The 16,175-nt window shown below is 36.9% G+C and overlaps 2 protein-coding genes and 1 long non-coding RNA gene across 3 annotated transcripts; 2 read left to right on the top strand and 1 right to left on the bottom strand.

The window, feature by feature from the left end:
- Positions 1 to 6,526: 6,526 nt before the first annotated feature.
- Positions 6,527 to 8,268, top strand: LOC121753671 (60S ribosomal protein L34-like). Its single transcript, XM_042148909.1, has 4 exons — positions 6,527 to 6,662; positions 6,813 to 6,892; positions 7,696 to 7,805; positions 7,942 to 8,268. Exons 1-4 carry the CDS (start codon positions 6,584 to 6,586, stop codon positions 8,033 to 8,035), a joined length of 363 nt encoding a protein of 120 aa, XP_042004843.1. The 5' UTR covers positions 6,527 to 6,583; the 3' UTR covers positions 8,036 to 8,268.
- Positions 8,269 to 10,726: 2,458 nt separating this feature from the next.
- LOC121755058 (sphinganine C4-monooxygenase 1-like) lies at positions 10,727 to 14,486 on the bottom strand. Its single transcript, XM_042150344.1, has 2 exons — positions 14,071 to 14,486; positions 10,727 to 11,438 (listed from the first exon to the last, which is right to left on the bottom strand). Exons 1-2 carry the CDS (start codon positions 14,311 to 14,313, stop codon positions 10,884 to 10,886), a joined length of 798 nt encoding a protein of 265 aa, XP_042006278.1. The 5' UTR covers positions 14,314 to 14,486; the 3' UTR covers positions 10,727 to 10,883.
- LOC121755059 lies at positions 11,988 to 13,984 on the top strand. Its single transcript, XR_006040612.1, has 2 exons — positions 11,988 to 12,054; positions 12,291 to 13,984. It is a non-coding gene; the product is annotated as an uncharacterized LOC121755059 (long non-coding RNA).
- Positions 14,487 to 16,175: the final 1,689 nt, after the last annotated feature.

Here is a 16,175-nt window from a genome sequence, read left to right as displayed (position 1 = left end):
TAGCGTTACATTAAAATTTAAATTTATTTACAAAAATGTAAACATGACAGGTATACAATATTGCTACGAGGAAACCTGATTGGACTCAAGCCGAGGCTCAGGAAAAATTCTGCACAGCGTTAAATGAATTTGTGTCAAAGATTGAAGATTTCAAATGGGAAAATTATGACATGGTAAGTCATAATGAGATATACATTACAGAACAACGTACCTATATTTTTGAAAATGACATTTGTATATAATGTTTTGAAAATTAGATATTCTTTCCGATATGAGCGCACGATCATTTTTATATCATGTGCTTCAATCTCAAAATTCAAATGCTGGATGTGATTGACAATGCTCTGGTTACTGAAGAGGTGATAAAGCAGAAATATGGAGGTGCACCAACTATACTGGTATGTTTAGTTAAATGCATTCAATATCATTTAGTACCAAAACATAATATCATTTTTAATCAACCTCATGTATGTTTTGTGTTATTTGAATAGAAAAATTTCTTCCGAATTTATCTTGGAAATGGTGTTAATCCAACAATGGAGAGTATTGTCAAAACGTCAAAAATCAGATACATGACTCTACCATGCCAGAACGATACAAATAAAGTTGACTGTGGAGTTTATGTGATGTGCCACATGGAGACTTACATGGGTGGTCCAGTTCGTAACTGGAATTCAGGTTTAGCGAAGAACGGGACAGAGGCTTTCATAAAACTTCGTGCTAAATATACTGAAGCATTGCTTGTTGGAGAAACTAACAAGAAGGCTTTTGAGACATTTTCAATGATACAGCAGAAGTTTCAGAATGATAGGAAAAAAGGGGAAATCAATGTTGAAAAGATGATTAGAGAATTTGAACCCCGTAAAGATAGGTTGTAGTTGTAATAGTAACTTGTAAGACATTTTGTCACGTTAAAGTATCATTTTATCAGCTTATATGTCATTTCTTCAGCTTATATATCATTTTATAAGGTTACTGTCATTTTATCCGCTTAGAATATCATTTTATCAGGTTAAAGTGTCAGCTTATATAGTTTCAGGGGCTAAAATAATAGTTGCACTTGATAAAATGATGGTTTTAGGGGATAAAATATCATTTTCAGGGGATAAAATGATAGTTTCAGGGTATAAAATGATAGTTTGAGGGGATAAAATGATAGCTTCACAAGGTAAAATGATAGTTAGACTTGATAAAATTATAGTTGCACTTGATAAAATGATAATTTTGGCTTATAAATTTTAGGTTTACTGCTTAAAATGATAGTTTTGGTTCATAGAATGATATTCTGAGTTGATAAAATGATACTTTTGCCGATAGAATGATACTCTGGTGTATAAAATGACATTTTTGTTTAATAAAATGATACTTTTACCTGATAAAATGATAATCTAAGCGGATAAAATGACAGTAACCTTATAAAAATGATACTCTGAGTTGATAAAATGATACGTTTACTGCTTTATGATAAAATGATAGGTTTATTGCATAGAATGATAGTTTTGCCGGATAGAATGATACTCTGATTTGACTGACTGATAAAATGATAAAATGATATATGTTAGGTTTATTGCATAGAATGTTATTTTTCCGGATAGAATGATACTCTGAGTTGATAAAATGATACTTTTAGCTTATAAATGTTAGGTTTGCTACATAAAATGATAGTTTTCCCGGATAGAATGATACTTTCAGCCGATAGAATGATAGTTTTGCCGGGTAGAATGATACTTTCAGCCGATAGAATGATAGGTATTTTTGGTGCATAAAATGACATTTTTGTTTAATAAAATGATACTTTTACCTGATAAAATGATAATCTAAGCGGATAAAATGACAGTAACCTTATAAAAATGATACTCTAAGTTGATAAAATGATACGTTTACTGCTTTGTGATTAAATGATAGGTTTATTTCATAGAATGATAGTTTTGCCAGATAGAATGATACTCTGAGTTGATAAAATGATACTTTTGACTGACTGATAAAATGATAAAATGATATCTGTTAGGTTTATTGCATAGAATGATAGTTTTGCCGGATAGAATGATACTCTGAGTTGATAAAATGATACTTTTGACTGACTGATAAAATGATAAAATGAACGAAATTCAGAAATTAAATGAGCGAAATTTGGATACATAAATTTTATCATGAGCGAAATGACATATTTACCCCCGCACTTTTTTTTATGAAGTAAATCTAAGTTTGAATCTAGACCACATGATTTTAAAAATGTGTGGTCCAGATTTAGTTATAGGGTTATTACGGAAATTAGGGTTATCATAATAATGCACCCCAATATATATATAGGATTGTATTCGATGTCGAACTATTTTTAATGACCGAACTAGAGACTGAATCTTGTCCACATATTTTTATAATCTTGTGGTCATAATTAATTCAAGCATTTAATATCAAATATTACATATTTCCATTCATTTAATTCAAAAATCAAAGCTGGGGGATTGTTTTGTAATTCCAACTTTGGCAGTTATCATTTCTTCCTTAATTCAAGTCACGTAAATATGGTAGAGATTTGTATACGATGAAACTGCAATCTCTTGTTCTCAATTAAATGTGCATTTCCATTCCATCGCTAGAACCAGGGCAAACCCATTTTTAATCTTCATAACTAAATACTTTGGTTTGCTGCAATGGAACATTCAAGCACCCCAAACGCGTAGAGATGATTTTACTAATACGTCAATGCACCTTGATTGATCTTTCTCCGACGACTGATTTTACACATGAAGCAGCGAATGGACATGCTTCTACCGAGATTAATCAAGAGCCTCAGGGAACGATATTTGATGAGTTACAATAGATTCTGAAGAATCAAGCGATCCTAGTTAGTTCTATCGTTTCTTGATGTATCTGTTATGCTACGTGGTCGACGACAGCTTTATCGAATGATTAATGTATTCAACTACTTATTTTAGTGAGTAATGTATTCAATAAATTCAATGATTTTGTTTGATTTTTGAATGTCAAATTGTAACAGTTTATATATCTAGTAATTTATGTGTTTGATTGTTATGAATGTCGAATGATTACTGATTATGTGTTTTGTTCGAGTAATGAACTGATTATCATTTGGGATGAATTGTTTTGTTTTAGTAATGAACTTGTTATATTTTGCGATCAACCGTTTTATAGGAGCAGTGATACGATTATCTTTTTTATTATTATTATAGTAGTTTTAAGCATCTTACAAGCAACGACTGATTTTCCATAATGTTTGGTCATGATGCAAGGAATCACAAAAGGTTAAAGGAGAAGCAGAAAAAAGTAGTTCAAGATCCCTAATGCCACGTATGATAGGCTCGTTGTTTGACTCAATTGTGATCGTGAGTCGCGAGTCAATTTTGATCTTAAATCAATTTTAGATGTAATTTTTCAGTTTTTGAACTTCTTTAATTTTAAAGTAGTTGAACTACATTTTCAGTGTGATGCATCGTTTTACATACATGATGAAGATTTTATATATTCTGTTTCAATGTTATACTATTACTTTTATATTCTCTGGAATGGCAATGAATTAACACTTTTATAAAAATTGATGCCATTCATCTTTTCCAATTAATTTAATGTGTTTTTGAATTACACTATATAATTATGTTTTTTGCATTGTTATTCCGAAGCTATTTTTTATATAATATTATATCTGCATCTTATACTTTTATAACTTCATCCTATAATGTTATAACTTCATCCAAAAAAATGAACCCAATTTCAAATGAACCAAATATGAAACAAATCACTACATCTTATAAGGTTATAACTTCATCAAATATTGTAACCACTTCATCTTATAATGTTATAATTTCAACTGAGCCTTGAAAACACACCAGTTAAGTTGAATCAAATATGAACTCCCCGAAAAATGAATCAAAAATAAAAATGACTCAAATTTGAAAGAAAGCATTACATTTTAAAATGTAACAATTCATCTTATACTCATATTACTTAATTTATTAATGTAATAACTTCATATTCTAATTTGTACCTTCCCAAAAAATAATCAAATTTGAAACAAACCAAATATGAATCAAATCACTGCATCTAATAAAGTAGTAACTTCATATTATACCATAGTCATTTCATCTTATACCGTAATCACTCATCTCTTGAATAACTTTCTTGAAATCCAAAAATCTGAACCAAAACTGTAAAAAATATTATAGACATCAATTGAATTATCGTAGAATGTGATCCAAAGACAACAATCAATTTTTCTTTCTAGTCGTTTCCTCAAACACGTGCGGCACTCTAGGGTCACGCCTACTGGATTGCCCACCCCCAAGTTTTGCACAAGCAATTGTTGTTTTACCTGTGTTCAATTATATCATTACCAAAATACATCTACACTTCACCAAAGACCAAATTCCAACTACATAACCATCTTTATAATTGAAACGAACAAAAAAAAAAATCAGAACTCACCACAAAATAAACTAAAGCATGAATAGAAATTAGAAATTAAAGTATGGAATCAGTTAATCTTGTAATCACTTTTCTTCATCTTATAATGAAATAAATCCACCCGAGAAACAGAAACATTTCGGTTAAAATGAACAAATTTGAACAATCCTAAAACAGATAACTTTATCTTATGATATAATTTCTTATAACCCTGACCAAATTCATATACAATAGATACAACATAACAACAGATAACACAGAAGCATCTATGACTCCATATCTGTTCACAAACTCAGATACAACACAAGCATCTTTGACTCTTGAATGAAAATAAGAGTATGTAATCAATTTTTTTATGGTTGAAATAATCATACAAGTTAAGTTACAGCAGACCACAAACAGAATTCAGTTACAGCAAGCCACAAACAGAATCCGGAGCATCATACAATCGAAAAATATTTCAGCCGATGTTGAATATACTTCATCTTATAACTTGATAAATTCAGTCGAAAATACTTCATCTGATAAATTCACCCAAGACTGAATGAAAAACAAAAAAATTTAATCAACTAATCAAACGAAAAAATGTGAACAAAATTAAATTTCCAGAATTGGGATAGCTCACCCGAACGGTTTGGTTCCATCGGGATTGGGGTGGACCTCGGTTTGGTTAGGAAGGCGTCCTCGTTAACTTTTTCCAAAAGAAGACAATGGTACAAGGCTTAAGTAAAACGAGAATCGGAAAACATAAAGGATGAACTAAATTACCGCATGCCCTGAACTTATTTAAGCAAAACGAGAATTAGAAAAACCAAAATCTAAACTAAATTAACTAAGGAATTGAACTCACCCACACCGGCTGAAGTTCTGGAATGCAACATCCACTCATCTACAACCAAAATGTTAGAGATTAGTTTGTAGGATTTTCGTAGACTGTAAAAATCGATGAAGACAACAATTACCGTTCAATTTTCCGCGTCTTGTGTCCGCCATGTTGAAATTAGACAGATAGCCGGGGTTGAGAATGACGACGGAAGGAATGAATCAAACTATTGGACCACCACGCCGAGTTGGGGAGAAGAGAATTGGGGGAGGGGGAGGTTGAAGCGTTGAGCAGGAAGTGGGAATGGGGCGAGTTTTTGTTTTACCCTAATTCATACTCCCTTGATTTACGCCAAAAACAATTTTACCCTATTTGACTCATATAAAAAATGACTAAGCTACCCATGGCTGAACTAATTAATTCAAAGGATGAAATACGGAATTAACGTGCGGTAGCTTTAATCTTAGCCATTAAATTTAAATCTATTGGCCAATATTTAGTCTCTAGTTCTACACTAAGGATGTGTTGTGCATATAAAGAGACCCTATATATATATATATATATCATATAGTTGATATATACTGACGTCGATATATACTACTCTCTCCGTCCGTGAATAGGAATCTCGTTTTTGCATTTTAGTCTCTCAATGAATCCGATTCATATTTACCATAAATGGTAATAGAGTCTCATATTCCACTAACTCATTTCACTCCCATATAAGTGAGACTCATTCCACTAACCTTTTTCGCCAACTTTTCTTAACATTTCTTAAATTCCGTGCTGCCAACAAATGAGACTCCTAATAACAGACAGAGGAAGTACAATATATCAAAATTACAATATATATTGAATTTTTGATATAATGCAGTAAAAATAATTGATATTGTTATCATATCAAAGTTATTTAGTAAGGTATTATACCATACAAAATTTGGTTTTAAATACAATAAGTATGGTATATTGATATTTCGGTATTTTTTTATCCCAAATCATGGATAATCAATTCTAAGAACCAATTATAAACTAATAAAAATCTAAAATTAAATGCTGAAAATAATTATAAACTCTTTTCCTTATGGAACCCTTACCGTCAAAAAAGAAGTGAAAATAAAGCGGGCCTAAGAAAAAGGGCGTAGAAATTGGGAATTAATTATTGAGCATTGGGCTTTTGAAAACGGAATGACAGCCAGCCCGTTACACAACAGAGAATCTGAGCCGTGGATTTCAAAGGAAAATCTGAACCCTAGAAACTAGGGCTGCAGCTTAAATACTCATCTCTCTTCATTTCCTCATCCTCCTCCACAGCCACTCTCTGCAACTCATACACTACCAAAAATGGTGCAGCGGCTCACCTACAGGAAGCGCCACAGCTATGCCACCAAGTCCAACCAGCACCGGGTCGTCAAGACTCCCGGTGTGTACAATCTTCTCGCTCTATTTTTTTTTTCCGATTTGCTGTTCAGATTGATTCAAGGAATCGTTGATTGTTTTTTTATGTTTTTAGTTTTAACCGATTTATTTGGATTCATGAATTGATTGAGTATGCTTTGTGTGTGAAATTTAGGGGGAAAGCTAGTTTACCAGACAACGAAGAAGAGGGCAAGCGGCCCTAAGTGTCCCGTTACTGGCAAGAGAATCCAAGGGGTAAGCATAGCTTAATTTTTTATTTTATTTATTGTTTCTTTGTTAAAGTAGTTTGTGAGATTCGATTATAGTTGTTTGTGAAATTGTAGCTTTTGATTACTAAAAATAATCTAATTGACTGCATTTTATTGCTTGCCATGGTGGTCTATGTTTTGACAGGGAACAGTAACATCTAATTTTTAGTGTTTGCCCCTAATTTATTAGTGGAGTATGTAACATTTTTCTTTAGTGTTTTTGCCCTTTAACCAATTGCGTTCACTTATACTATTGAGTTGCTTTTGATGAATGGCTTGATGATTACTTACTTCCACCTGTAAATGAATCGCCTTTACGACCTGCTTCCTAATTGATTGATGTTTAGTGAAATGGCCTCTTACAAATTATCATTGCAATTTATTAATATACCAACCCATTATTTTGCTAATGTTAAATCTTGTTTAGTTTGCTGTATTGCTCATTATAGGTTTAGTGAAGCATGTTGACAAAGTAGAATTTTTATTAGGAAAGATATGAGAAAATAAACAGAATCTGAGTTGCATACCTTTTAACTAGGGGGATTATAGTTATGCAAGTATGAACTTAGCTGGCTTATTGCCCACAAAGTAGTGGTGGATGATACTTACAATTGGTTATGAAAAATTAAATACTCTAATGTTTAATTAATGCACCATTTTCTGGAAAACAATAGAGTTGAGTAGGTTGGAAAATTGTAATTATGTGATGTATGGTGTAGTAAGTGTTGTAAATGAGGATAAGCTTTTGTTTGTGTTCAATTGATCTCAATATTTGATGTTTACTATCAGATTCCTCACTTGAGACCTGCTGAGTACAAGAGGTCTAGACTCTCCAGAAACAGGAGGACTGTGAACCGTGCCTATGGTGGTGTTTTGTCTGGTGGTGCTGTGAGGGAAAGGTTTGTTGTCTCTCACATTTAGTTACTACTTTTCACTTGTTCAAGTTTTGGTTCTTGCATTTGATTACCTCCTTTCACATATTAATTATAGTTTAGGCCTAACTGTTTCATATTTGTCTCGCATTTGATTTTGTAGGATTATCAGAGCTTTCTTGGTGGAAGAACAAAAGATCGTGAAGAAGGTGTTGAAGATACAGAAGCTGAAGGAAAAGGTTGCTGGCAAGAGCTAAGTGTGATTTCTGTGCTGAGATAGTTTTTAATCATGGAACTATAGTGAGTGTTAAGCTTGATATCAGTAATTTTCTTTTGCTTCTTTTGAATTTCACCTTTTGGTTTGTCGAGATATCTGACTAATTAGGATTTCCAGTTTTTGGCTATTTGATGATTATCAACTCATTTTGGATTCCTTTATGTCACTTCAAATTTTGTCTTATTAATTTGTTATGTTATAGTATTTACTTCACATGTTTCCGGATATTTGATCTTCTATTGTATTTAAGCATGACAGTATCTCCTCTGGAAATAGTATAAAGGTAGCTGTAGACATTTTTAGTATCATCACTCCCATATGTTTTCAAGAACTCGTAGTTAAATATGTTGCTTATGTCGTGATAGGAGACTTCAAAATCACACTATTCCAATGTAGGCAAAAGATAATAAACATTAAAGATATCAAATGAAATCAAAGAACTTATTTGTACTACTAAATTAAAATGCATTGTGGATTCAACGTGCTTGGGAAAAAAATTAAAAATAAAAATAAAACAGAGTTTGCCCACGCAACTTCTTTATTTCCTCAGTCACTCAATTTTACATTGTTGAAGATGTAATTGAATACAAATTTTATATATTTTTTAAAGTGCTAATAAACTCAATTTTATTGAATAGAAATGTAATCAAATACAAATTCTATATATTGTACAAAGTACAAACTTTAAACCATTATCTGAATCGTTAGATTTTAAGATTTGACAGTAACAGATGACAAATAACGTCAATAGAAAATGTTAACACAATGTCAGGGAAGAAAATAAAATAGATAAATGAATAGAGATTAAATTAATGAAAATTTGAAAAGAGAGGAAAGTAGAGAATAAACCAAGAGAAATTTATATGAGCTTTTGCTAAAAATAGAGATGCCTCTATTATATTGTAACACCCTAAGAGCATCCACAATAGTGGACGTCCCGACGGACGTCCGACCGGCGAGCGGGTCGTCCGTCCGGGACGTCCACTATTGGGGCGGACGAACGCGCGAAGGACGAGCTAGACGGACGACCTCTCGTCCGTCGGATTTCTCGGTCGTCCGCTATTGTGGGTCCTTGACGGACGAGAGCATTTTTTGAATTTTTTTTGTACTTTTTTTTATATTTCAACTCTATATATCCGACTCGTTCCACTTCATATCATGCACAACGATAGTCGAAAATGAAGGCCTACTAAACTTTGTTTAAATTGTTGTTTTTTTGTTGCATTGTATTATTTTCTCTTTGAACTATGTATTTTTTTATTTCACTATGTATTTTTTTTAATTATCTATGTTTTTTATTTATTTATATAAAATGTTCTCATTTTCTTCATATTCGTGTCGAAATTTTAATTCCGGATTTAAATTTTGTATATAAAATGTGAAATTGTGTTGTTGGGATGTCCTAGTGCTAGTCCACTATTGTGCAATGGGAAGTCCTAGTAATGTGACAGTAGGATGAAAAGTCCTTATGACGTGGTAGAATGTGTTTTTGGAAAGTCCTAGACTCCTAGTACTAGTCCATGGGGAAGTCCTTGCTATTGTGAATGCGGTAAATAGTAACAATTCTATTTACACATAACAAAGAATAATAAAAATTAAGTAGTATTAATAGTACATACTGTTTTTTTTCTTTTTCCATTCTTCAAATGTTTATATTAAGACCATCCACAATAGGAATAGCCCAGCAATAGCTCAGCCATAGCCTAGCCACTGCCACATCATCAGCACTAAAAATCCTTCTGCCACATCATCAAAACAAGCAAATAGCCCAGCAATAGCCCAGCCATAGCCTAGCCACATAATATCCACATCACTATTAACAAATATATACAAAATGAAATAATTAACAATCACACAATATACGAAATTTAATTTACGAGACATATATGAGAAAAGTTTAATAATAATATTAAAATTTAAAAAAGTACAATAATTAAAAAAATACCAAGTCATCTAAGGAGAAACTATCAAACCCCAAGGGCGTTTGGGTCGATGTGTGCGATGAACCAGTCGAAAAATCTAAACTGGGGCGATAGACATCCCCCGCCGTCGCCGGGGACCCCCCAGAAGTCAACTGTGTAGCCGGTACGACCCCCGGAGTCCCCTGTGTCGGCGGTACCCCCCGGGCATCATCTGCATCCCGGGTGCCCATCCCGGGGGTGCCCACCCCGGTATCGCCGGAAACCCCCCCGGCGGACTCCCCCCCGTTGGCATCTCGGAATACATCTGCTGCCACGGGTACATGTTGTAGTACCCGGGCATCTGACCCCATCCACTTCCCACGGGGATCGACAGAGTTTGTGACCCGCTACTCCCGGAACTAGGCTCGTTGTTGAGATCCATTTCCCTTGTTGATCTTGTACAGAAATTAAGATAGAGAGAGTACTCGTTAAAACAAGTGGTGCGAATAAAAATGACGAGCAAAGCGCATATATATAGTGTTTCGGAAAAAAAATATTTTAAATTTCGCGCTAGGCGGTGCGCTGGGCGATCCGGGCGCTGCAATAGCGCCGAGCGGACCGCCCAGCGCCACGCGACCGCCCAGTGCTGCGCGGTTTCTCTCTCCATTCGCCCGCTGGGCGACTGCAATAGACCGCCCAGCGAACAGCCCAGCGCCGGTGCTCGGCTGGGCGGCATTGTGGATGGTCTAAGAAGAGCTAATCGTTGTACATGCACATCGAATATGTATATGTACGAATATAAAGAGCACTCATAATCACTACACAATGCCGGCACATAATCACTAAACAATGCCGGCGTAACAATTCAAAAAAATAAACAAAACCTGTAGTGATACAAATTGTTACAGCAAGTGATTGTTGTTAAAATCAGTCTTCCTTGTATTCTTTTGAGGGTCGTGCTTCGAAGCCCCCGTTGATATTCTTCTCAAGCGAATACGGCATGTAAGTACCGAGGATCCTATCCCACATCACAAGGAATGGCTGGGAAAAGTTGTACTTATTGCCGTAGAGCTGGTGGTGGATATCGTGATAGGCAGAGTTGTTTCTAAAGAGAAGGTGGAAGAGATTGCCCGGTAGCCATAGCCCACAGTGATCATCGACTGTTTTGAGGGTAGCAAACGAAAAAAAGAAGATGGAAGCTCGAGGAGACATGCCTGATACCAGGAAGGATAGAGCACCGCCTACTGTGTCCAGAAGCAGGCCTTCAATAGGGTGGTTGTACAGAGCTCCAAACGCATAAGGGACAACCAGCCGGTGATGTTGAGAATGGATGTGCTTGTACAAGAACTTGTTTTGGTGCATGTAGCGGTGCATGAAGTACTGCCAGGTATCTAACACCATCATCCCAACCAAGAATTGCCGAGCAAGAACAATGAGGGAAGTCACCTGAGCGTGCGCAGGATTGCTGTCGCTTCCAGTAATCTGCATAGTACAAACTGATAAACAACAGCTAGCCAACATAATGATAAATATGAGGGTGTAAAACTGAAATATTAAGCTAGCACAATCAACATTACAAAATTATCCAAACAGAGTTAGATCCAGATAAATAAACAAAATTTGTGCGGCCAAAAAGTTAATAAACTACACAGCCAAAAAAGAAATTTGTGCGGCCAACAAAGATCATAAACTACACAGCCAAAAGAGTTTTCTGATTTTCAAGTCTTTAACATGCCTGAGAAATGCTACATAACCAAATTACACATTTTACAAGAAATACATTCGACCAGCAAATTTTCTAAAGGTGATACTGAGCATTAGTTATCTCACATATGTCAGTTCTAGAATGCAAGATTTTCCGCTTAAAAAATATACTACCACATCATGTCAGAATAGTCACTTAAGTAGATGTCCTACAAAAGATTCGGACAAAAATGACTCTTAAGTAATGAACAGAATCGAAAAAATAAATAAAAAATGAGATGGAAGGCTAGGCCGTAGGGTACCTCATTCAACAAATACAGCTCAACTAAGTAATATGATTGAAAACAACAGCCTCTTTAATTTCTTAGAATAGGCAAGTTGCAAATATCCAGAGGTGAATCCATAACTCGGTCAGATAAGATATCCCCATGACACAACATCAAAATCAAAGAGTGTTACCACCACTTCAGCCAGCATGAGATTCAAGCCACCAGAACCAACAATATAATCATGAGATGGGCCATCTGTCCTTATTCAATGATAAATCATTTGGAAGCATGTCTCCAAAATTAAAGAGGTGAATCCATAACTCGGCCAAAAATTATCCAAACAGAGTTAAGATATCCAGAGGTGAATCCATAACTCGGTCAGATAAGATATCCCCATGACACAACATCAAAATCAAAGAGTGTTACCACCACTTCAGCCAGCATGAGATTCAAGCCACCAGAACCAACAATATAATCATGAGATGGGCCATCTGTCCTTATTCAATGATAAATCATTTGGAAGCATGTCTCCAAAATTACAGGTGGAATCTGGGGATGAAGAAACAATCTCCGGAAAGTACTAATCCTATAGTTGAAACTCTGAAGTTAAATACTCCATCCATCCCACTGTAGTTGAGTCGAATTTCTTTTTTGGTCGTCCCACTATAGTTGAGTCATTTCCCTTTATGACAAAAATCAACACATTTAATATCTCTTACTTTTGCTCAGCATACTTAACTATCTCTTCAATTATCTATTTTATTTACTCTTCTACTTTATTTTCCCTCACTTGTCTACTTTATTTTCTCTCCATTTAACTCACTTAACACCCATTCCTTAATCTCCATGCCTCAAAGAAATGCCTCTACTATGTTGGGACAAAGGGAGTATTTTTCTTGCACAAACTCTATGATCATCGGGTGTTCTTTACGTTCAAATTACTTTACACTTATATCACAGATGAGTCGCAAGTTATCACATTTAATCTATCCAACTAGATAAAGTGTCAGAAGACGACAACTAGTAACCAAAGCATCTTAAAATTAATAGCGACTTTCTTTCTAATGGTAATGCAGTTGTAGGTAAGATCTAAGCAACTTGTCCGCTCAAAAAAGAATAATGTACCATGCGGCCAAATTCCAATATACGATTCATTAAAGTAGATCTTTAAATAACTATGCCAACTCAATTGTCTTTTCAATTTATCTACGACCAAGTAGATTACCTATTCAAGACGAAACAGAAAAACTGATGTGAGTGAGAGTTAAAAAGACATCTTCATATGGTTAAGTTGAAATTTATAAAGTTAGGAGTACTTGTTAATTGTTTTAATAAGAATCAGCCATAAGAAATCATTAGTAGGCCAAGAATATTAAATATTTGTCGTTTTCTAAAGGCGTATATATATTCTAAAATTTATTTAGCCAAAACAGGGCAAGTATTCAATGCACAATAAGCTTCGACATACCACGGAATATTAATTGCTGGTTCATATATATGTGGATCACCGGTTATCATAAATGCTTCCTAAATCGAAGAAAATGCTTTGACGCTTGGCGTATTCATGCCCAACAACTTAAGCCGCATTTATAAGCTCATCCCCAGAACATTCCACTGAGCTTGAAGAAGCAGATAGTGCTAAAAAACTGCTCTAAGCATTCAATAATCTAAAATCTACTGACAACTGAAGGAAACACAGCTGCATTTCGCTGTATGCTACACAGAACACAACCACGGAAAGAAGACAAAGCACATCCAGAGAGATCGAAGAAATATTTCAACAATCTGATGCCTCGGATTAAAGCATACTAGTAATCCAACAAAACTGCAGATAATTAGGCAACAGCAATCATCAATACCAATTGCAATTTCCATACAACAGCATAGGACTAACCTATTACATCCCCTTGATCAACCATTCAATATGATCACAAATTCACAATACATCTCGTAAATAAACACAGCTATGACAGCCAAGCAAATCCCCAAATTCACAGGCAAATTCAACCAAAACGCACAAAGGCAGATTCCAAATCTGCAGCCAAGCAAGCAGTACAAGCTCACAAGCAACAAAAATCACGCGCGCGCAGCAATCTCGATTGAAACAAAAAAAAAACTGAACATAGAAAAAGACTACTTACGGCGAAGAGAAGGGAGGCGACGACGGCCTGAACCGCCTGCTGGAGGAGCACGCCTTTGACGACATCGCTCTTGGACACCAAATTCTTCTCATCTTCATCCTTGCGCGTGTGCAGCCTGTAATCGTCGAGTGAGCCTAGCAGGACGTAAATCCCCGAATACAGCCAGTAGACGATTATCGGCGCGAATGTCCCCAACATCTCGTCCGACACTTTGACGCCATTCATCATCTCAATACCTAACATCGCCGATCGAGGAGATGCCGACGAAAAATTGAATCGAAATTCCGGTGAAGAAACCCTAGGTAGAGATGATTGGACGGATCAATTTGGGGTCAATAGTCCCTCCTCAAAAGTGATAATCACACACACTTGAAGAGTTCTGGGTTGATCCGACTATGTCTTTGTATATTTAAATATATATGTGCTCATTTTCCATTACTTGAAAGATATCTCACTAGATAACAACTAATCAATCAATTTGATGATAAACACGACAGTTAATCGTTCTGACTTGAGGAAATTCTACGTGGACTTTTCAATATTGCTGTAATTATTTAGGGAGTAATAACATGTTTACATGGAATTAAAAGAAATAAAAGCTACATTAGAGCATCAGCAATAAAGCGGAATTCCCGTCGGAATTCCCAAAAATATCTCCTGCCACGTCACACGGACTTCTCATTGCCCTGCCACGTCATACGGAATTCCCATTGCACAGTATCGGAATTCCCTGCGGAATTCCCGACGAAATTCCCACATTAATCACAAATTCACAAATTAGACAATTTCCGGAATTAAACAATTTACGGAATTAAAATTTCGACGCGAATACGGAGAAAATGCAAGCACTTTATTTTAAAAAAAAACATACTTCATTAAAAAAATACATAATTACTAAAAAAAAGTACATTATTATAAAACTAAAAACCGGCTTCTCACTCATCGGATTCCTCGCCGTCGTCGCCGCCGCCCCCCTCGCCGTCATCGTCCGACATCCCGTCGAACCCCAAATCGCGGTGCATACTTTCGAGGAGGGGCTTAAGCTTCCGCTTGTAATGGGGGTCGGTCGCTTGGCGCCATCCAACCATCGCACGTAACAAGGTTTCGTGTGCGGCGATGCGGGCGAATGAGGGGTTCTCGGGATCGTTTTGGGGGTGCTGCCGATTGAGCCTCGACGGATCCGCTGGTGCTTCCCCTCGACATCCGCGCCGCGGACTTTTGCCAACCGGGCGACGGCGGCGGGCCGACGATGTGGGTATGGGGAACTCTGCCTCGGCGGGGGGGGGGAGTTCCGCGGAACCAGCACTGCTACTGTACTCTCCGGAGGAGCTGATCTTCGTCCGCTTCGGCCAGCCAGATTCAACACCCTCAGTGAACTTGGGCGAAGACTGCACCACAAGAAACACCAGCCAATACTTGAATTCCCCGAAGCCCTTCTCAGCGTCGGGGAACTGCTGATGAGCCAGCAGCTTCACATCCTCGGCAGACATGCCGCTGGTTGCCGAGCGGAGGTTATTTGTGTAAATGCCGGCAAATCGGCTGAGCTGCCTCTTCAACCGTTCCCACTGTTTCCGGTGTTGCTCCGCGTTGTGCGCATTCCCCCCTTGCGGTTTGAACTGGAGGTAGCTTTGGCTAATGCGCCACCACATCGGTCGATGTGCTGGTTCGCCCCGACGTATGTATCCTCCACTACACTGATCCATGCCTTCACCAGCGCGACGCACTCGTCCATGCTCTAAACGGTCCTCTTGTTCCCGCTGGATCCCTCCCACACCTCGCCTTCGTACACCGGGACGCCCCGTCCCCTGCCCTCCTCGTCGCCGGTGGTGCGCTGGCGGGAGTATCCCGGACTGGAGAAAGCCCCAACTCGTCAAACGAGAATGTGTCGACGCCAGCGAACCGAGTCTCGAGATGAGAGCTCGTCGGGATGTCCGCCGACAGTAAATCCATAAAGGACCGATAGACGTTGTCCACCGGCGATTGGAGGACCCCCTGCCTACTCCCACCGCAGCGACAGGCGACCCATGCATCTGGGGCATCATCCCCAGCCTCGCCCCGAGCATCTAGGGCATCATCCTATACCACTGCGGGTACATGTTGTAGTA

This window comes from Salvia splendens, chromosome 11 (assembly GCF_004379255.2).
Source record: "Salvia splendens isolate huo1 chromosome 11, SspV2, whole genome shotgun sequence".
Classification (NCBI taxonomy): domain Eukaryota; kingdom Viridiplantae; phylum Streptophyta; class Magnoliopsida; order Lamiales; family Lamiaceae; genus Salvia; species Salvia splendens.
This window is presented reverse-complemented; position numbering and strand designations above follow the sequence as displayed.

Bases quoted from the DNA above. Each gene is read 5' to 3' on its own strand.
- LOC121753671 (XM_042148909.1), top strand. From the start codon at position 6,584: ATGGTGCAGCGGCTCACCTACAGGAAGCGCCACAGCTATGCCACCAAG. The intron at 6,663-6,812 runs GTGTGTACAATC...TGTGAAATTTAG, and splicing joins CCGGGTCGTCAAGACTCCCG to GGGGAAAGCTAGTTTACCAG. The intron at 6,893-7,695 runs GTAAGCATAGCT...GTTTACTATCAG, and splicing joins CTGGCAAGAGAATCCAAGGG to ATTCCTCACTTGAGACCTGC.
- LOC121755058 (XM_042150344.1), bottom strand. From the start codon at position 14,313: ATGTTAGGTATTGAGATGATGAATGGCGTCAAAGTGTCGGACGAGATG. The intron at 11,439-14,070 runs GTAAGTAGTCTT...TGTACTATGCAG, and splicing joins TCGCCTCCCTTCTCTTCGCC to ATTACTGGAAGCGACAGCAA.